At 54.6% G+C, this 12,466-nt stretch overlaps 1 protein-coding gene across 4 annotated transcripts in view; it reads right to left on the reverse strand.

Moving 5' to 3' along the window:
- Positions 1-12,466, reverse strand: part of PDE4C (phosphodiesterase 4C) — a 1,504,034-nt gene that overhangs the window by 579,823 nt on the left and 911,745 nt on the right. Inside the window, exon 1 of one of the 4 annotated variants that reach the window (XM_069649261.1) lies at positions 3,088-3,981. The exons of the other annotated variants lie outside the window; for them this stretch is intronic. Coding sequence (XP_069505362.1) covers positions 3,088-3,215 — 128 coding nt within the window. The 5' untranslated portion in view covers positions 3,216-3,981. Of the gene's footprint in view, positions 1-3,087; positions 3,982-12,466 lie in introns of those variants that run through there. 4 annotated transcript variants of the gene reach the window in all.

Below are 12,466 nucleotides of genomic sequence, written 5' to 3' on the forward strand. Positions count from 1 at the left end.
GCTGACATTCAAAGTCCCCTCTGGGTGCAACGCAGGTCAATGTCCACAATTCCACCCAGGTGTGGCCATGCTAATATTCACAATTCTGTCTAAATGCGTCTTCCGGTCTGGAGATGGTCTGTCCGGTACGTACGAGTGGGTGAGTCATTTGAGGGCTTTTGTCTGGGTCTAAGTATGTTATCAGTCTCGGGAGCCTTCCTTTTGTGGCTATTTTCCATGATATTTTATGCTCAGTCGAGTGGTTAGTTATTTGGTTTGAATGTTTGTCCAAATTGAGAGTGGCCGGGATTGGAGTTATTTTCATCGTTGTTTTAATGTCTGCGCATTCTAGTGTGTCTCCGTTGTGGTTACCCTGTGAAGAGCCATGATTTGAGGAGTTTCCTGAATGCCAGGTGGTTTGTTGTGTTCCGTATATTCCTACGTAGGTCGTTCCAGGTTTTGGGTGCCTGGTGGGAGAAAGAGGATCCTCTGAGTTTTTTTCTGCTGTAGGGTTTTGGTTCCAGGCGTATGTCAGTGCTTGATCTTAGTGTTCTTGTCGGTTGATGTAGGCGTAGTTTGTCGCTTAGGAATTCTGCGTCTTGCTTGTGTATTGCTCTGTGCGTGATGCACATGGACTTGAACTTTATTCACTGTTTTAGTGGTAGCCAGTGTAGTATTTTTAGTGCGGGTGTGGTGTGTTCTCTTCGGGGTAGCTTGAGGAGGTGTCTGGCTGCTGCATTTTTGTATGCGTTGCAGTTTTTTTATAAGTCGTTCGGGCATGCCCAGGTATAGTTTACTCTGGACATGATCAGAGCGATGATGGTAAGTGTTTTGTTGGCGAACGACAGGAACGGTAGGATCCTTTTTGCTGCTCGCAGGAGGAAGAAACATTTCTTGATTACCGAGTTTACTTGTGGCTCTAGAGTGAGGTTGTTATCCATCAGGACCCCTGGGTTTTTTACAGTTGATGATGGTTCTGGTGTGGTGCCGAGCTCTCTTGGCCAGGGGATGTAGTTGATGTGTTCTCCCTTTTTTGAAACAATCATTATCTCTGTTTTGCCTGGGTTGATTTTGAGATGGTTGAGGTTCATCCAGTTGAATATGTCACTAAGGCAATTCTCCCGTGTCGTGTTTTCTTCTCGGGTATCTTGTATGTTGAAGATTATTTGAGTATCGTCGGCGTAGTTGTAGCATGTGAGGCCGTGTTTTTTGATGAGTTTGATTAATAGGTACATGTAGATGTTGAATAGAAGCGGGGAGAAGGATGAACCTTGTGGTACTCCGCACGTGGAGTCTCTAGGTTTGGATTTAAAAGGTTTCATCCATACAGTTTCTGTTCTGTTTGTTAGGAAGGATTTGATCCATAGTAGGGGGGTGTCTGTTATTCCTAGTCCTTCTAAACTCTTTATGAGGATGGTGTGGTTGACAGCATCGAAAGCTGCAGACAGATCAAGGAGAATCAGGGCGGTACTGTTGTCTGAGTCTGCGTTTGTTTTTAGGTCGTCCCATATTGAGAGGAGAGCTGATTCTGTTCCTCTCATAGGTCTGAAACCAACTTGTGCCTGGTCTAGTAGGCAATGCTCTTCTATGAATTCTTGGGTTATTTGGTAGACGTACATTTCTAGCAGTTTGGCTATGTAGGGTATGTTGGAGATGGGTCTATAGTTAGATAAGTCCTCTACGTTTCCTTTTGTGTCTTTGAGTAGCGGCGTGATGTAGGCTGTTTTGAAGGCCTGTGGTACTTTACCTGTTGAGATTGAGAGGTTGAGGAGGTTCCTGTGGTATTCCATGGGGGTTCCTTGTTTGAGAATTGTTTTGTATATGTCCGGGGGGCAGGGGTCTTCAGGAGAGCCTGATTTGTTGCTTTGGTTTACCAGTTTGACTAAAGCCATGCCAAATAATGATATCAATATGCTACCCTATGGGTTTCTATGTTATGCTAAGAAACCCATAGACATGCTAGGTTATGGTGGTATCCGTTTTACTTGTTATTAAGTATTTGAAGTTTATCATAAACCTTTATACAGTATATAATCAATCTACAATCAATCCAAACACATAAGCACAAAATCAACAATACATAACATTCATGTCATCATTCTCAACAATACACAAAAAGGAAAGAGAAAAAACATTCCATCATCCTAAAACAATATGGCCCATCCAATCCGGCAAGGATTACAATGCAGTCCGTGTTGTGTGCATGTTTCCACTCTATAAATTACCTCAGCCTTCACTAAAATCCGTCCATGAAATCTTCATCAAGCAATATATATATATATATACACATCCTTTAATAAGTACACTAGTGCGATAATAATGTGTTCACTGGTGCCAGATAACAACAATGCCTGCACTAATTCCACGCCATCAGCCTTAATGTCTACAAGAAAGGCCTGGCATACTATGCTTTACCAGGTAATGTTATGCCATGCTATGCCCTGTCTTTTGCTATTTTGCCATGTCATGCTATGCTTTCTCATACTATCTCGCAGTCACCTTTACTTTGCTATACTATGTCCATTTGTGTTAGAGCATGCTCAGTGTATGTGTTGTTATGGTATACCAGGTTATATTATGCTATGCTATGTCATGTATGCTGTGTTCTGCTATCCGTTGTTTTGCTGGGACTGTCATACTATTTTATGTTCACTGTTGCTATGACAGGGTATGACAGAACGCCATGTCTAGTCACGTGTGTTTTACTATGGTATTGCAGGTTATAGTATGCCCTGTTATATCTGCTATGCTCTCGTATCCTATGATCTGCTATGCCATAACACGATAAGTTCTGTTATCCTGTGTTTGCTGTGTAACGCCAGGTAATATTATGCTATGTTATACACTGTTATGGTATTCTATGTTTTGCTGTGTTACCCAAGCAATGCGCCATGTTATGCCATGCTCTGCCATACCGCGCTATGTTCAACTTTGCATTGCTACAATATAGCAGGGTGTGTTACAGTGCACTATGTCTAGTCTCGTATGTTGTGCCAGGGTATGCTATGCCATGTCAGGCTATATTATTATCTAGGATAAGAGAGGGCATGCCATGGTGTCTATTCTGGCTACTCCCCCAGGAGGGTTGGAAAGGACGAGGACACTCACCGCCTGCGCTTCTGGATGATGTCGATGGGCCGGTTGACGGCGCACGGGGACCCGTAGATGTGCCCGTTGCAGACTTTGAGCGCCCCATCTCCCAGAGCCATGAAGCCACAGTTTGTGGGCAAACTCATGCTGCTTTTCCAACCTCGCGAGCGCCTCGAAGACGCTCCAACTTCCGAATCGAGGCGTAAAATACCGCAATCCCAGAAAATCCCATGAAATCGTATGGTAAAAAAAAAAAAAAAGACGGAGCCGCGAAAAAAATTATCCTCTCCCTTTGGGGTGGCACAGCGGACCCCAGACTCCGATGGACAGCTGCCCCATTACGGTGGTGGCTCAGCTGGACACGGGCACTATCCCGGCTTGGCTAAACGTGGGTACTGGCGCTGGGTGACGAATGCGGTGCCGGAGTGGTCCAAGGTCCCCAAAATTCTCGGAGCTCCCCTCGCTGCTCCCGGGAGAGGGCGCCTTCCCCGGTGGGATGGGGACCCAGGTAATCAGTCTTCGTATGTTATATGTTACAGTATGTTATGAAGCTGGGAAGAGCACTGCGGTGGGTCCTCGTGCGACGCCATGACTTTCCTTTGTCTAGGTGCGACCCCCCTCCTTCCTTCCCGAAAAGAGTATCTTCTTCCTTCTACCCCGCACTCTCAGCCCTAAAGAGGTCTCCAGCTTTTCTGAGCGGCGCTCTGCTGCCCTTCTCCCCCCTCTGCTTTCCACGCGCCTCTCCTTCTCCCCACTATACCACAGGTTATGTTTTCCCAGAGGATTCTCTGGGGAGAGGGTCCGCAAAGTTCCTCCTCTCCGGCCAGGAGCCTTGCGCCCCGTTGAGAGCTCCCGCAAACACGCGCTGCATGGCACAGCGACTGGCCTCCGCGCCACGGGACACCGCGGAGCGACCCTGGGCGTCTGCCAGTGCGCGCTGTGATGTCACGGCACTGTGCGGGGAGGAGGGGCGGGCGGGCGCCTGCACTGCTCGCGAAATACTCGCGTTAACCCTCTCTGGGCCGCGCGCTCCTGAACGAGTCCCAGGGGTTCCCGCACAGACCTCCAGCCTGCGGGCAGCACAGGGACCGCTGCACTAATCTAGCAGTCTGCTGTGGGGGGTGGGAGGGCATGGCTGCACTAGTGTACTGGGAGTCTGGGACCCCCGGGTCACCGGGTCTAGCGCCGTGCTGTGCGGGCACCATGACTGCACTAGTGTACCGGGACCCCCGGGTCACAGGGTCTAGCACCCTGCTGTGTGGGGATCATGCCTGCACTAGTGTACCGGGACCCCCGGGTCATTGGGTCTAGCACCCTGCTGTGTGGGGACCATGCCTGGACTACTGTACCGCGACCCTCGGGTCACCTTGTCTAGCACCCTGCTGCGCGGGGCCATGGCTGCACTAGTGCACTGGGAGTCTGTGACCCCCGGGTCACCGTGTCTAGCACCCTGCTGTGCGGCGACCATGGCTGTACTAATGTACCGGGACTCCCGGATCCCCGTGTCTAGCACCCTGCTGGGCAGGCACCATGACTGCACTAGTGTACCGGGACCCCCGGGTCACTGTGTGTAGCACCCTGCTGTGCGGGGGCCATGGCTGCTCTAGTGTACTGGGAGTCTGGGACCCCCGGGTCACCATGTCTAGCACCCTGCTGTGCGGCAATCATGGCTGCACTAATGTATAGGGACCCCCGGGTCACTGTGTCTAGCACCCTGCTGTGCGGGGGCCACAGCTGCTCTAGTGTACTGGGAGTCTGGGACCCCTAGGTCACTGTGTCTAGCACCCTGCTGTGCGGGGGCCATGGCTGCTCTATTGTACTGGGAGTCTGGGACCCCCGGGTCACTGTGTCTAGCACCTTGCGGTGCGGGCACCATGGCTGCACTAGTGTACCGGGACCCCCGGGTCACTGTGTGTAGCACCCTGATGTGCGGGGGCCATGTCTGCTCTAGTGTACTGGGAGTCTGTGACCCCCAGGTCACTGTGTCTAGCACCCTGCTGTGCGGCGATCATGGCTGCACTAATGTACCGGGACCCCCGGGTCACCGTGTCTAGCACCCTGCTGTGCGGGGGCCACGGCTGCTCTAGTGTCCTGGGAGTCTGGGACCCCCAGCTCACCGTGTCTAGCACGCTGCTGTGCGAGGGGCCATGGCTGCTCTAGTGTACTGGGAGTCTGGGACCCCCGGGTCACTGTGTCTAGCACACTGCTGTTGCGGGCATCATGGCTGCACTAGTGTACTGGGACCCACGGGTCTCCGTGTCTAGCACCCTGCTGTGCGGGGGACCATGGCTGCACTAGTGTACTGAGTGTCTGGGACTCCCGGGTCACTGTGTCTAGCACCCTGCTGTGCGGGGGACCATGGCTGCACTAGTGTACTCGGAGTCTGGGACCCACGGTCACCGGGTCTAGCACCCTGCTGTGCGGGGGACCTTGGCTGCATTAGTGTACTGGAAGTCTGGGACCCCCGGGTCACTGTGTCCAGCACCCTGCTGTGTGGGGACCATGGCTGCACTAATGTACCGGGACCCCTGGATCACTGTGTGTAGCACCCTGCTGTGCGAGGACCATGGCTGCACTAGTGTACTGGGAGTCTGGGATCCCAGGGTCACCGGGTTTAGCACCCTGCTGTGCGGGGACCATGGCTGCACTAGTGTACTGGAAGTCTGGGACCCCGGGATCACTGTGTCTAGCACCGTGCTGTGCGGGGACCATGGTTGCACTAGTCTACCAAGACCCCCCGGGTCACCGTGTGTAGCACCCTGCTGTGCGGGGACCATGGCTGCACTAGTGTACCGGGACCCCCGGGTCACCGGGTCTAACACCCTGCTGTCCGGGGACCATGGCTGCACTAGTGTAATGGGAGTCTGGGACCCCCGGGTCACCGTGTCTAGGACCCTGCTGTGCGGGGGCCATGGCTGCTCTAGTGTACTGGAAGTCTGGGACCCCCGGGTCACTGTGTCTAGCACCCTGCTGTTGCGGGCACCATGGCTGCACTAGTGTACTGGGACCCACGGGTCACCGTGTCTAGCACCCTGCTGTGCGGGGGACCATGGCTGCACTAGTGTACTGGGAGTCTGGGACCCACGGGTCACCGGGTCTAGCACCCTGCTGTGCGGAGACCATGGTTGCACTAGTGTACTGAGAGTCTGGGACTCCCGGGTCACTGTGTCTAGCACCCTGCTGTGCGGGGGACCATGGCTGCACTAGTGTACTGGGAGTCTGAGACCCACGGTCACCGGGTCTAGCACCCTGCTGTGTGGGGACCATGGCTGCACTAATGTACCGGGACCCCCGGATCACTGTGTGTAACACCCTGCTGTGCGAGGACCATGGCTGCACTAGTGTACTGGGAGTCTGGGATCCCCGGGTCACCGGGTTTGGCACCCTGCTGTGCGGGGACCATGGTTGCACTAGTGTACCGGGACCCCCGGGTCACCGGGTCTAACACCCTGCTGTCCGGGGACCATGGCTGCACTAGTGTAATGGGAGTCTGGGACCCCCGGGTCACCGTGTCTAGCACCCTTCTGTCCGGGGAACATGGCTGCACTAGTGTACTGGGAATCTGGGACCCCTGGGTCACCGGGTCTAGCACCCTGATGTTTGGGGACATGCCTGGACTAATGTACCGGGACCCCCGGGTCACCGTGTGTAGCACCTTGCTGTGCAGGGACCATGGCTGCACTAGTGTACTGGGACCCCCGGGTCAGAGGGTCTAGCACCCTGCTGTGCGGCGACCATGGCTGCACTAGTGTAGGGGGATTCTGGGACCCCCGGGTCACCGCGTCTAGCAACCTGCTGTGTGGGGACCTTGGCTGCACTAACGTACCGAGACCCCCGGGTCACCGTGTCTAGCACCCTGCTGTGTGGGGACCATGGTTGCACTAGTGTACTGGGAGTCTGGGACACACAGGTCACCGGGTCTAGCACCCTGCTGTGTGGGGGACCATGGCTGCACTAGTGTACTGGGACCCCCAGGTCACCGTGTCTAGCACCCTGCTGTGTGAGGACCATGGCTGCACTAGTGCAGTGGGAATCTGGGACCCATGGGTCACCAAGTCTAGCACCCTGCTGTGTGGGGACCATGGCTGCACTAATGTACCGGGGCCCCCGGGTCATCACGTCTAGCACCCTGCTATGTGAGGACCATGGCTGCACTAATGTACCGGGACCACTGGGTCACTGTGTGTAGCACCCTGCTGTGCGGGGACCATGGCTCCACTAGTGTACTGGGAGTCTGGGACCCACGGGTCACCGGGTCTAGCACCCTGCTGTGTGGGGACTATGGCTGCATTAATGTACCGCGTCCCCCGGGTCACTGTGTCTAGCACCCTGCTATGTGAGGACCATGGCAGCACAAATGTACCGGGACCCCCAGGTCACCGTGTCTAGCACCCTGCTGTGCGGGGACCATGGCTGCACTAATGTATGGGGACCCTTGGGTCAACGGGTCTAGCACCCTGCTGTGCGGGGACCATGGCTGCACTAGTGTGCTGGGAGTCTTGGACCCATGGATCACGACCATGGCAGCACAAATGTACCGGGACCCCCAGGTCACCGTGTCTAGCACCCTGCTGTGCGGGGACCATGGCTGCACTAATGTATGGGGACCCTTGGGTCAACGGGTCTAGCACCCTGCTGTGCGGGGACCATGGCTGCACTAGTGTGCTGGGAGCCTCAGGACCCACGGGTCACCGGGTCTAGCACCCTGCTCTGTGGGGACCATGGCTGCACTAATCTACCGGGACCCCCGGGTCATCATGTCTAGCACCCTGCTGCGTGGGTACCATGGCTGCACTAGTGTACTGGGACCCCCAGTCACTGGGTCTAGCACCCTGCTGTGAGGGGACCATGGCAGCACTAATGTACCGGGACCGCCGGGTCACCGTGTCTAGAACCCTGCTATGCGGGGACTATGCCTGCCTAATGTATGGGGACCCTTGGGTCACCGGGTCTAGCACCCTGCTGTGCAGGGACCATGGCTGCACTAGTGGGCTGGGAGTCTTGGACCCATGGGTCACCGGTTCTAGCACCCTGCTGTGTGGGGACCATGGCTGCACTAATGTACGGGGACCCTTGGGTCACCGGGTCTAGCACCCTGCTGTGCGGGGACCATGGCTGCACTAGTGTGCTGGGAGTCTTGGACCCACGGGTCACCGGGTCTAGCACCCTGCTCTGTGGGGACCATGGCTGCACTAATGTACCAGGACCCCCCGGGTCATCATGTCTAGCAACCTGCTGCACGGGTACCATGGCTGCAATAGTGTACTGGGACCCCCGGTCACCGGGTCTAGCACCCTGCTGTGAGGGGACCATGGCTGCACTAATGTACCGGGACCCCCAGGTCACCGTGTCTAGCACCCTGCTGTGAAGGCACCAGGGCTGCACTAGTGTACCGGGACCCCCGGGTCACCGGGTATAGCACCCTGCTGTGCGGCGACCATGGCTGCACTAATGTACTGGGACCCCCAGGTCACCATGTCTAACACCCTGCTGTGCGGGCACCATGGCTGCACTAGTGTACTGGTAGTCTGGGACCCACGGGTCACTGGGTCTAGCACCCTACCGCGTGGGGACCATGGCTGCACTAATGTACTGGGACTACCGGGTCACTGTGTGTAGCACCCTGCTGTGCAGGGACCATGGCTGCACTAGTGTACCGGGACCCCCGGGTCACCGGGTATAGCACCCTGCTGTGCGGGGACCATGGCTGCACTAGTGTACTGGGAGTCTTGGACCCCAGTGTCACCGGGTCTAGCACCCTGCTTTGCGGGCACCATGGATGCACTAGTGTACTGCGACCCCCGGTCACCAGGTGTAGCACCCTGCTGTGTGGGGACCATGGCTGCACTAGTGTACCGGGACCCCCGAGTCACCGAGTATAGCACCCTGCTGTGTGGGGACCATGGCTGCACTAGTGTACTGGGAGTCTGGGACCCCATGGTCACCGGGTCTAGCACCCTGCTGTGTGGGGACCATGGCTGCACTAGTGTACTGGGAGTCTGGGACCCCAGGGTCACCGGGTCTAGCACCCTGCTGTGCGGGCACCATGGATGTCCTAGTGTACTGCGACCCCCGTTCACCTGGTCTAGCACCCTGCTGTGCGGTGACCATGGCTGCACTAATGTACCGGAACCCCTGGGTCACCGTGTGTAGCACCCTGCGGTGCGGGGACCATGGTTGCACTAGTGTACTGGGACCCCCGGGTTACCGGGTGTAGCACACTGCTGTGCGGGGACCATGGCGCACTAGTGTACTGGGAGTCTTGGACCCACGGGTCACCGGGTCTAGCACCCTGCTGTGCGGGGACCATGGCTGCACTAATGTACCGGGACCCCTGGGTCACCGTTTGTAGCACCCTGCTGTGCGGGGACCGTGTGCTAATGTACTGTGACCCCTCCGTTGCTACGTCCAGCTCACTGAGGTGGCGTAGTGGCCATGGCGGCGCTAATGTACTGGGCCCTCCTGTATCATTTTGTCTAGCTCCTGCAGTGGACCACCTGGCTCCTCATCCTCAGGTGGTGCAGGGACCATCACTGCAGTATTGCACAGGGACCACCTGGATCATCAACCTCAGTTGGTGCAGGGACCACAACTGCACTATTGCACAGGGACCACCTAGATTATCATCCTCAGGTGGTGCAGGGACCATCACTGCAGTATTGCACAGGGACCACCTGGATCACCAACCTCAGTTGGTGCAGGGACCACGACTGCACTATTGCACAGGGACCACCTAGATTATCATCCTCAGGTGGTGCAGGGACCACAATTGCACTATTGCACAGGGACCACCTGGATCATCATCCTCAGGTGGTGCAGGGACAATCACTGTACCTTTGCACAGGGACCACCTGGATCATCATCCTCAGGTGGTGCAGGGACCACTATTGCACAGGGACCACCTGGATCATCATCCTCAGGCGGTGCAGGGACCACGATTGCACTATTGCACAGGGACCACCTGAGACCACCCGGATCATCATCCTCAGGTGGTGCAGGGACCATCACTGCGTTATTGCACAGGGACCCCCCTGGATCATCACCCTGAGGTTTGTGTAATGACCATCGCTGCACTAATGCACAGGGACCACTTTGAACATCATCGGAGGTGGTGCAGGGACCACGATTGTACTCGTGCACAGGGACCACCTGGATCATCATCCTGGCGTGGAGCAGGAATCATCACTACACTAATGAACCTGAACCCACTGAGTCATTGTGCCAAACCCCCTGCTCGGTTGCAGGAACCATTGCTGCACCAGTGCAATCAAAGGCTTAACTCCTGGAGTCCAAGCCCCTGCTCTGATGCATTAGCAACAGCTGTACGCTTGTACAATGACTTAATGGGCTACTGTGCCAAGCCCCCTGCTGTGACGTTTTAACTGCGCTACTCTACTGGGACCTTACCTTTCCCTGCCCTCAATCACTGTGTCACACCTTCTGTGTGGACCATGGCTGCACTAATGTGCGGGGACCTCCTGATCATGAGCCTGAGGTAGTGCAGAAACCATCACTGCACTAATTCACAGGGACTCCCTGGATCAGCATACTGAGGTAGTGCAGAAACCATCACTGCACTAATGCAAAGCCCCCCCCACCCCTCGCCTGTCCCCTGGATCAGGCCCCTGCTGTGACAGTTGTACTATTGTACAATGCCCTCATAGGTCATGGTGCCCAACCCCTGCTGTGGTGTAGGAAGCTATCCTGCGCTACGCTACTGGGACCTCACTCTACCCATACCTCGACCACCATGTCACACCTTCTGCAGGGCTCATGGATATCTTCATGGAGTATGGCAGCAGGCCCCAGTGTAGAGTCTGCTTCTCTGCTGTGGTACAGTAACCATGAATACCCAGGTGTAGTAGGACTCCCATAACCGGTACTGTAGTGCTGAAAGAATCACAGTGCAAGGACCTTAGGTGTAGTGCTGAACTACTATCTGCTATAACATCGCCGCGTCCATCACCAAGCTTTGGTGCAGGCCCATTGTTTTTCCTTGAACCCAGCTACCTCACCTGGGAGGATATTCCCGTGTTCATTGGTCAAATGGTTGGGATGTCCTACCAAAATCCAACCTGAATTCATGCTATTCTATTTCCAAACATTCCCTCTCTGGGGTCAAAATTAAGATTGGATAAGGAAGAGCTAAAGCAGCTCCTGGGTGCCAAGCATAAGCCAGCGGCCAGGAGCTACCATTGGGGAAGAGGAGCTGGTACATAATGTTCCGCAAATGTAACTTCCACACAAGATGCAAACATATTATGGTGTCCATTATTTACGACTCCTTATGCTTTAAATGTTGTACAGATGTGTCCTAATGTGTATTTATAGAATGTCGCAAGCACACAAAGATAAATTCAGTTAGGTGTCCTTGTTCAGCATCTATTGGCCGGAAAGTTAAAAAGTAGTTCCTGGAAGATGTTGGTGTCAAACTAACGAGGCTCATCTAAACTACAAGCAGGGGCTAAATAGCTCTCAGCTCTGCTCATTTCCGAACACTGAACTCTTGTCTGATCTCCTGATAGGGTTTTGAAGTAGGTGTGCTTTGTGCCCTATTTTTTTTAATTTGGGACAAAAACGTAAAAAAGTAACTCCCATACCCAATGCGGGACTTTTTTAGGCCAGTAAAATATATACTTTATATAAGAGATATCCGTTTGGGATACATGTACTCTTTCATTTGTTCATCCGGTTGGAGAAGAGCACTATCCCAAGCGATAATAACCCTACCCTCGCCAAAACAATTGCTACAAGAAAAAAAGGGGTGCTCGGAGCAATCTTTGTGGTTGGCACGGCAACTGGAAATGCTGCGGCATACCCTTGCCAATGCACAAAGTGTTAATTCCTGTTATACTATGTGGATGTAATCCACTAGTGACTTGTTTAACGTATTTTCGACCAATCAGCAGTTCTGTCACATGTCACGTGTGACTTTCAACGGGATCCATGGAGTGATCTCCTTTTTGAGACGCAGGCCTCTCTCTCGCGACTGTGCGAGGGCAGCCAAATTGTCATTCTCTGTGGGATGTTTCCCCTGCCCTTTGTTTACGAGTACTTGTTTAGATCACTCCTTTGGCTGGAGATGTTCACTCTTGAGTGTATCCCCGGACTGGACAATTTCGGAAATGAATGTCCAGCAGCGGAGGCCGAGTTGAGCCAGTCCGTGGCCACCGTCGATGATGGTGAGGAGGCGGCTTCTGGGGGTGCCGGGGCTCTTCACGGTGTCCATGCCCGAACTGCTTGCAGACATACCTGTGAGGCCACAACCCAGGAGGTTCTCATTAGAAGCCGCTGCCTCCCCTTCCAAGAAATGCTACTTCTGGTCTCATGAGTGCCGAATCAGTTTTACCTATGGAGCGAGCGATACGACCCCTCTCTAAAAGCATGACTCTGTGCT

Source organism: Ambystoma mexicanum, chromosome 1p, assembly GCF_040938575.1.
Source record: "Ambystoma mexicanum isolate Mex_15411 chromosome 1p, UKY_AmexF1_1, whole genome shotgun sequence".
In the NCBI taxonomy this organism is placed as follows: Eukaryota; Metazoa; Chordata; class Amphibia; order Caudata; family Ambystomatidae; genus Ambystoma; species Ambystoma mexicanum.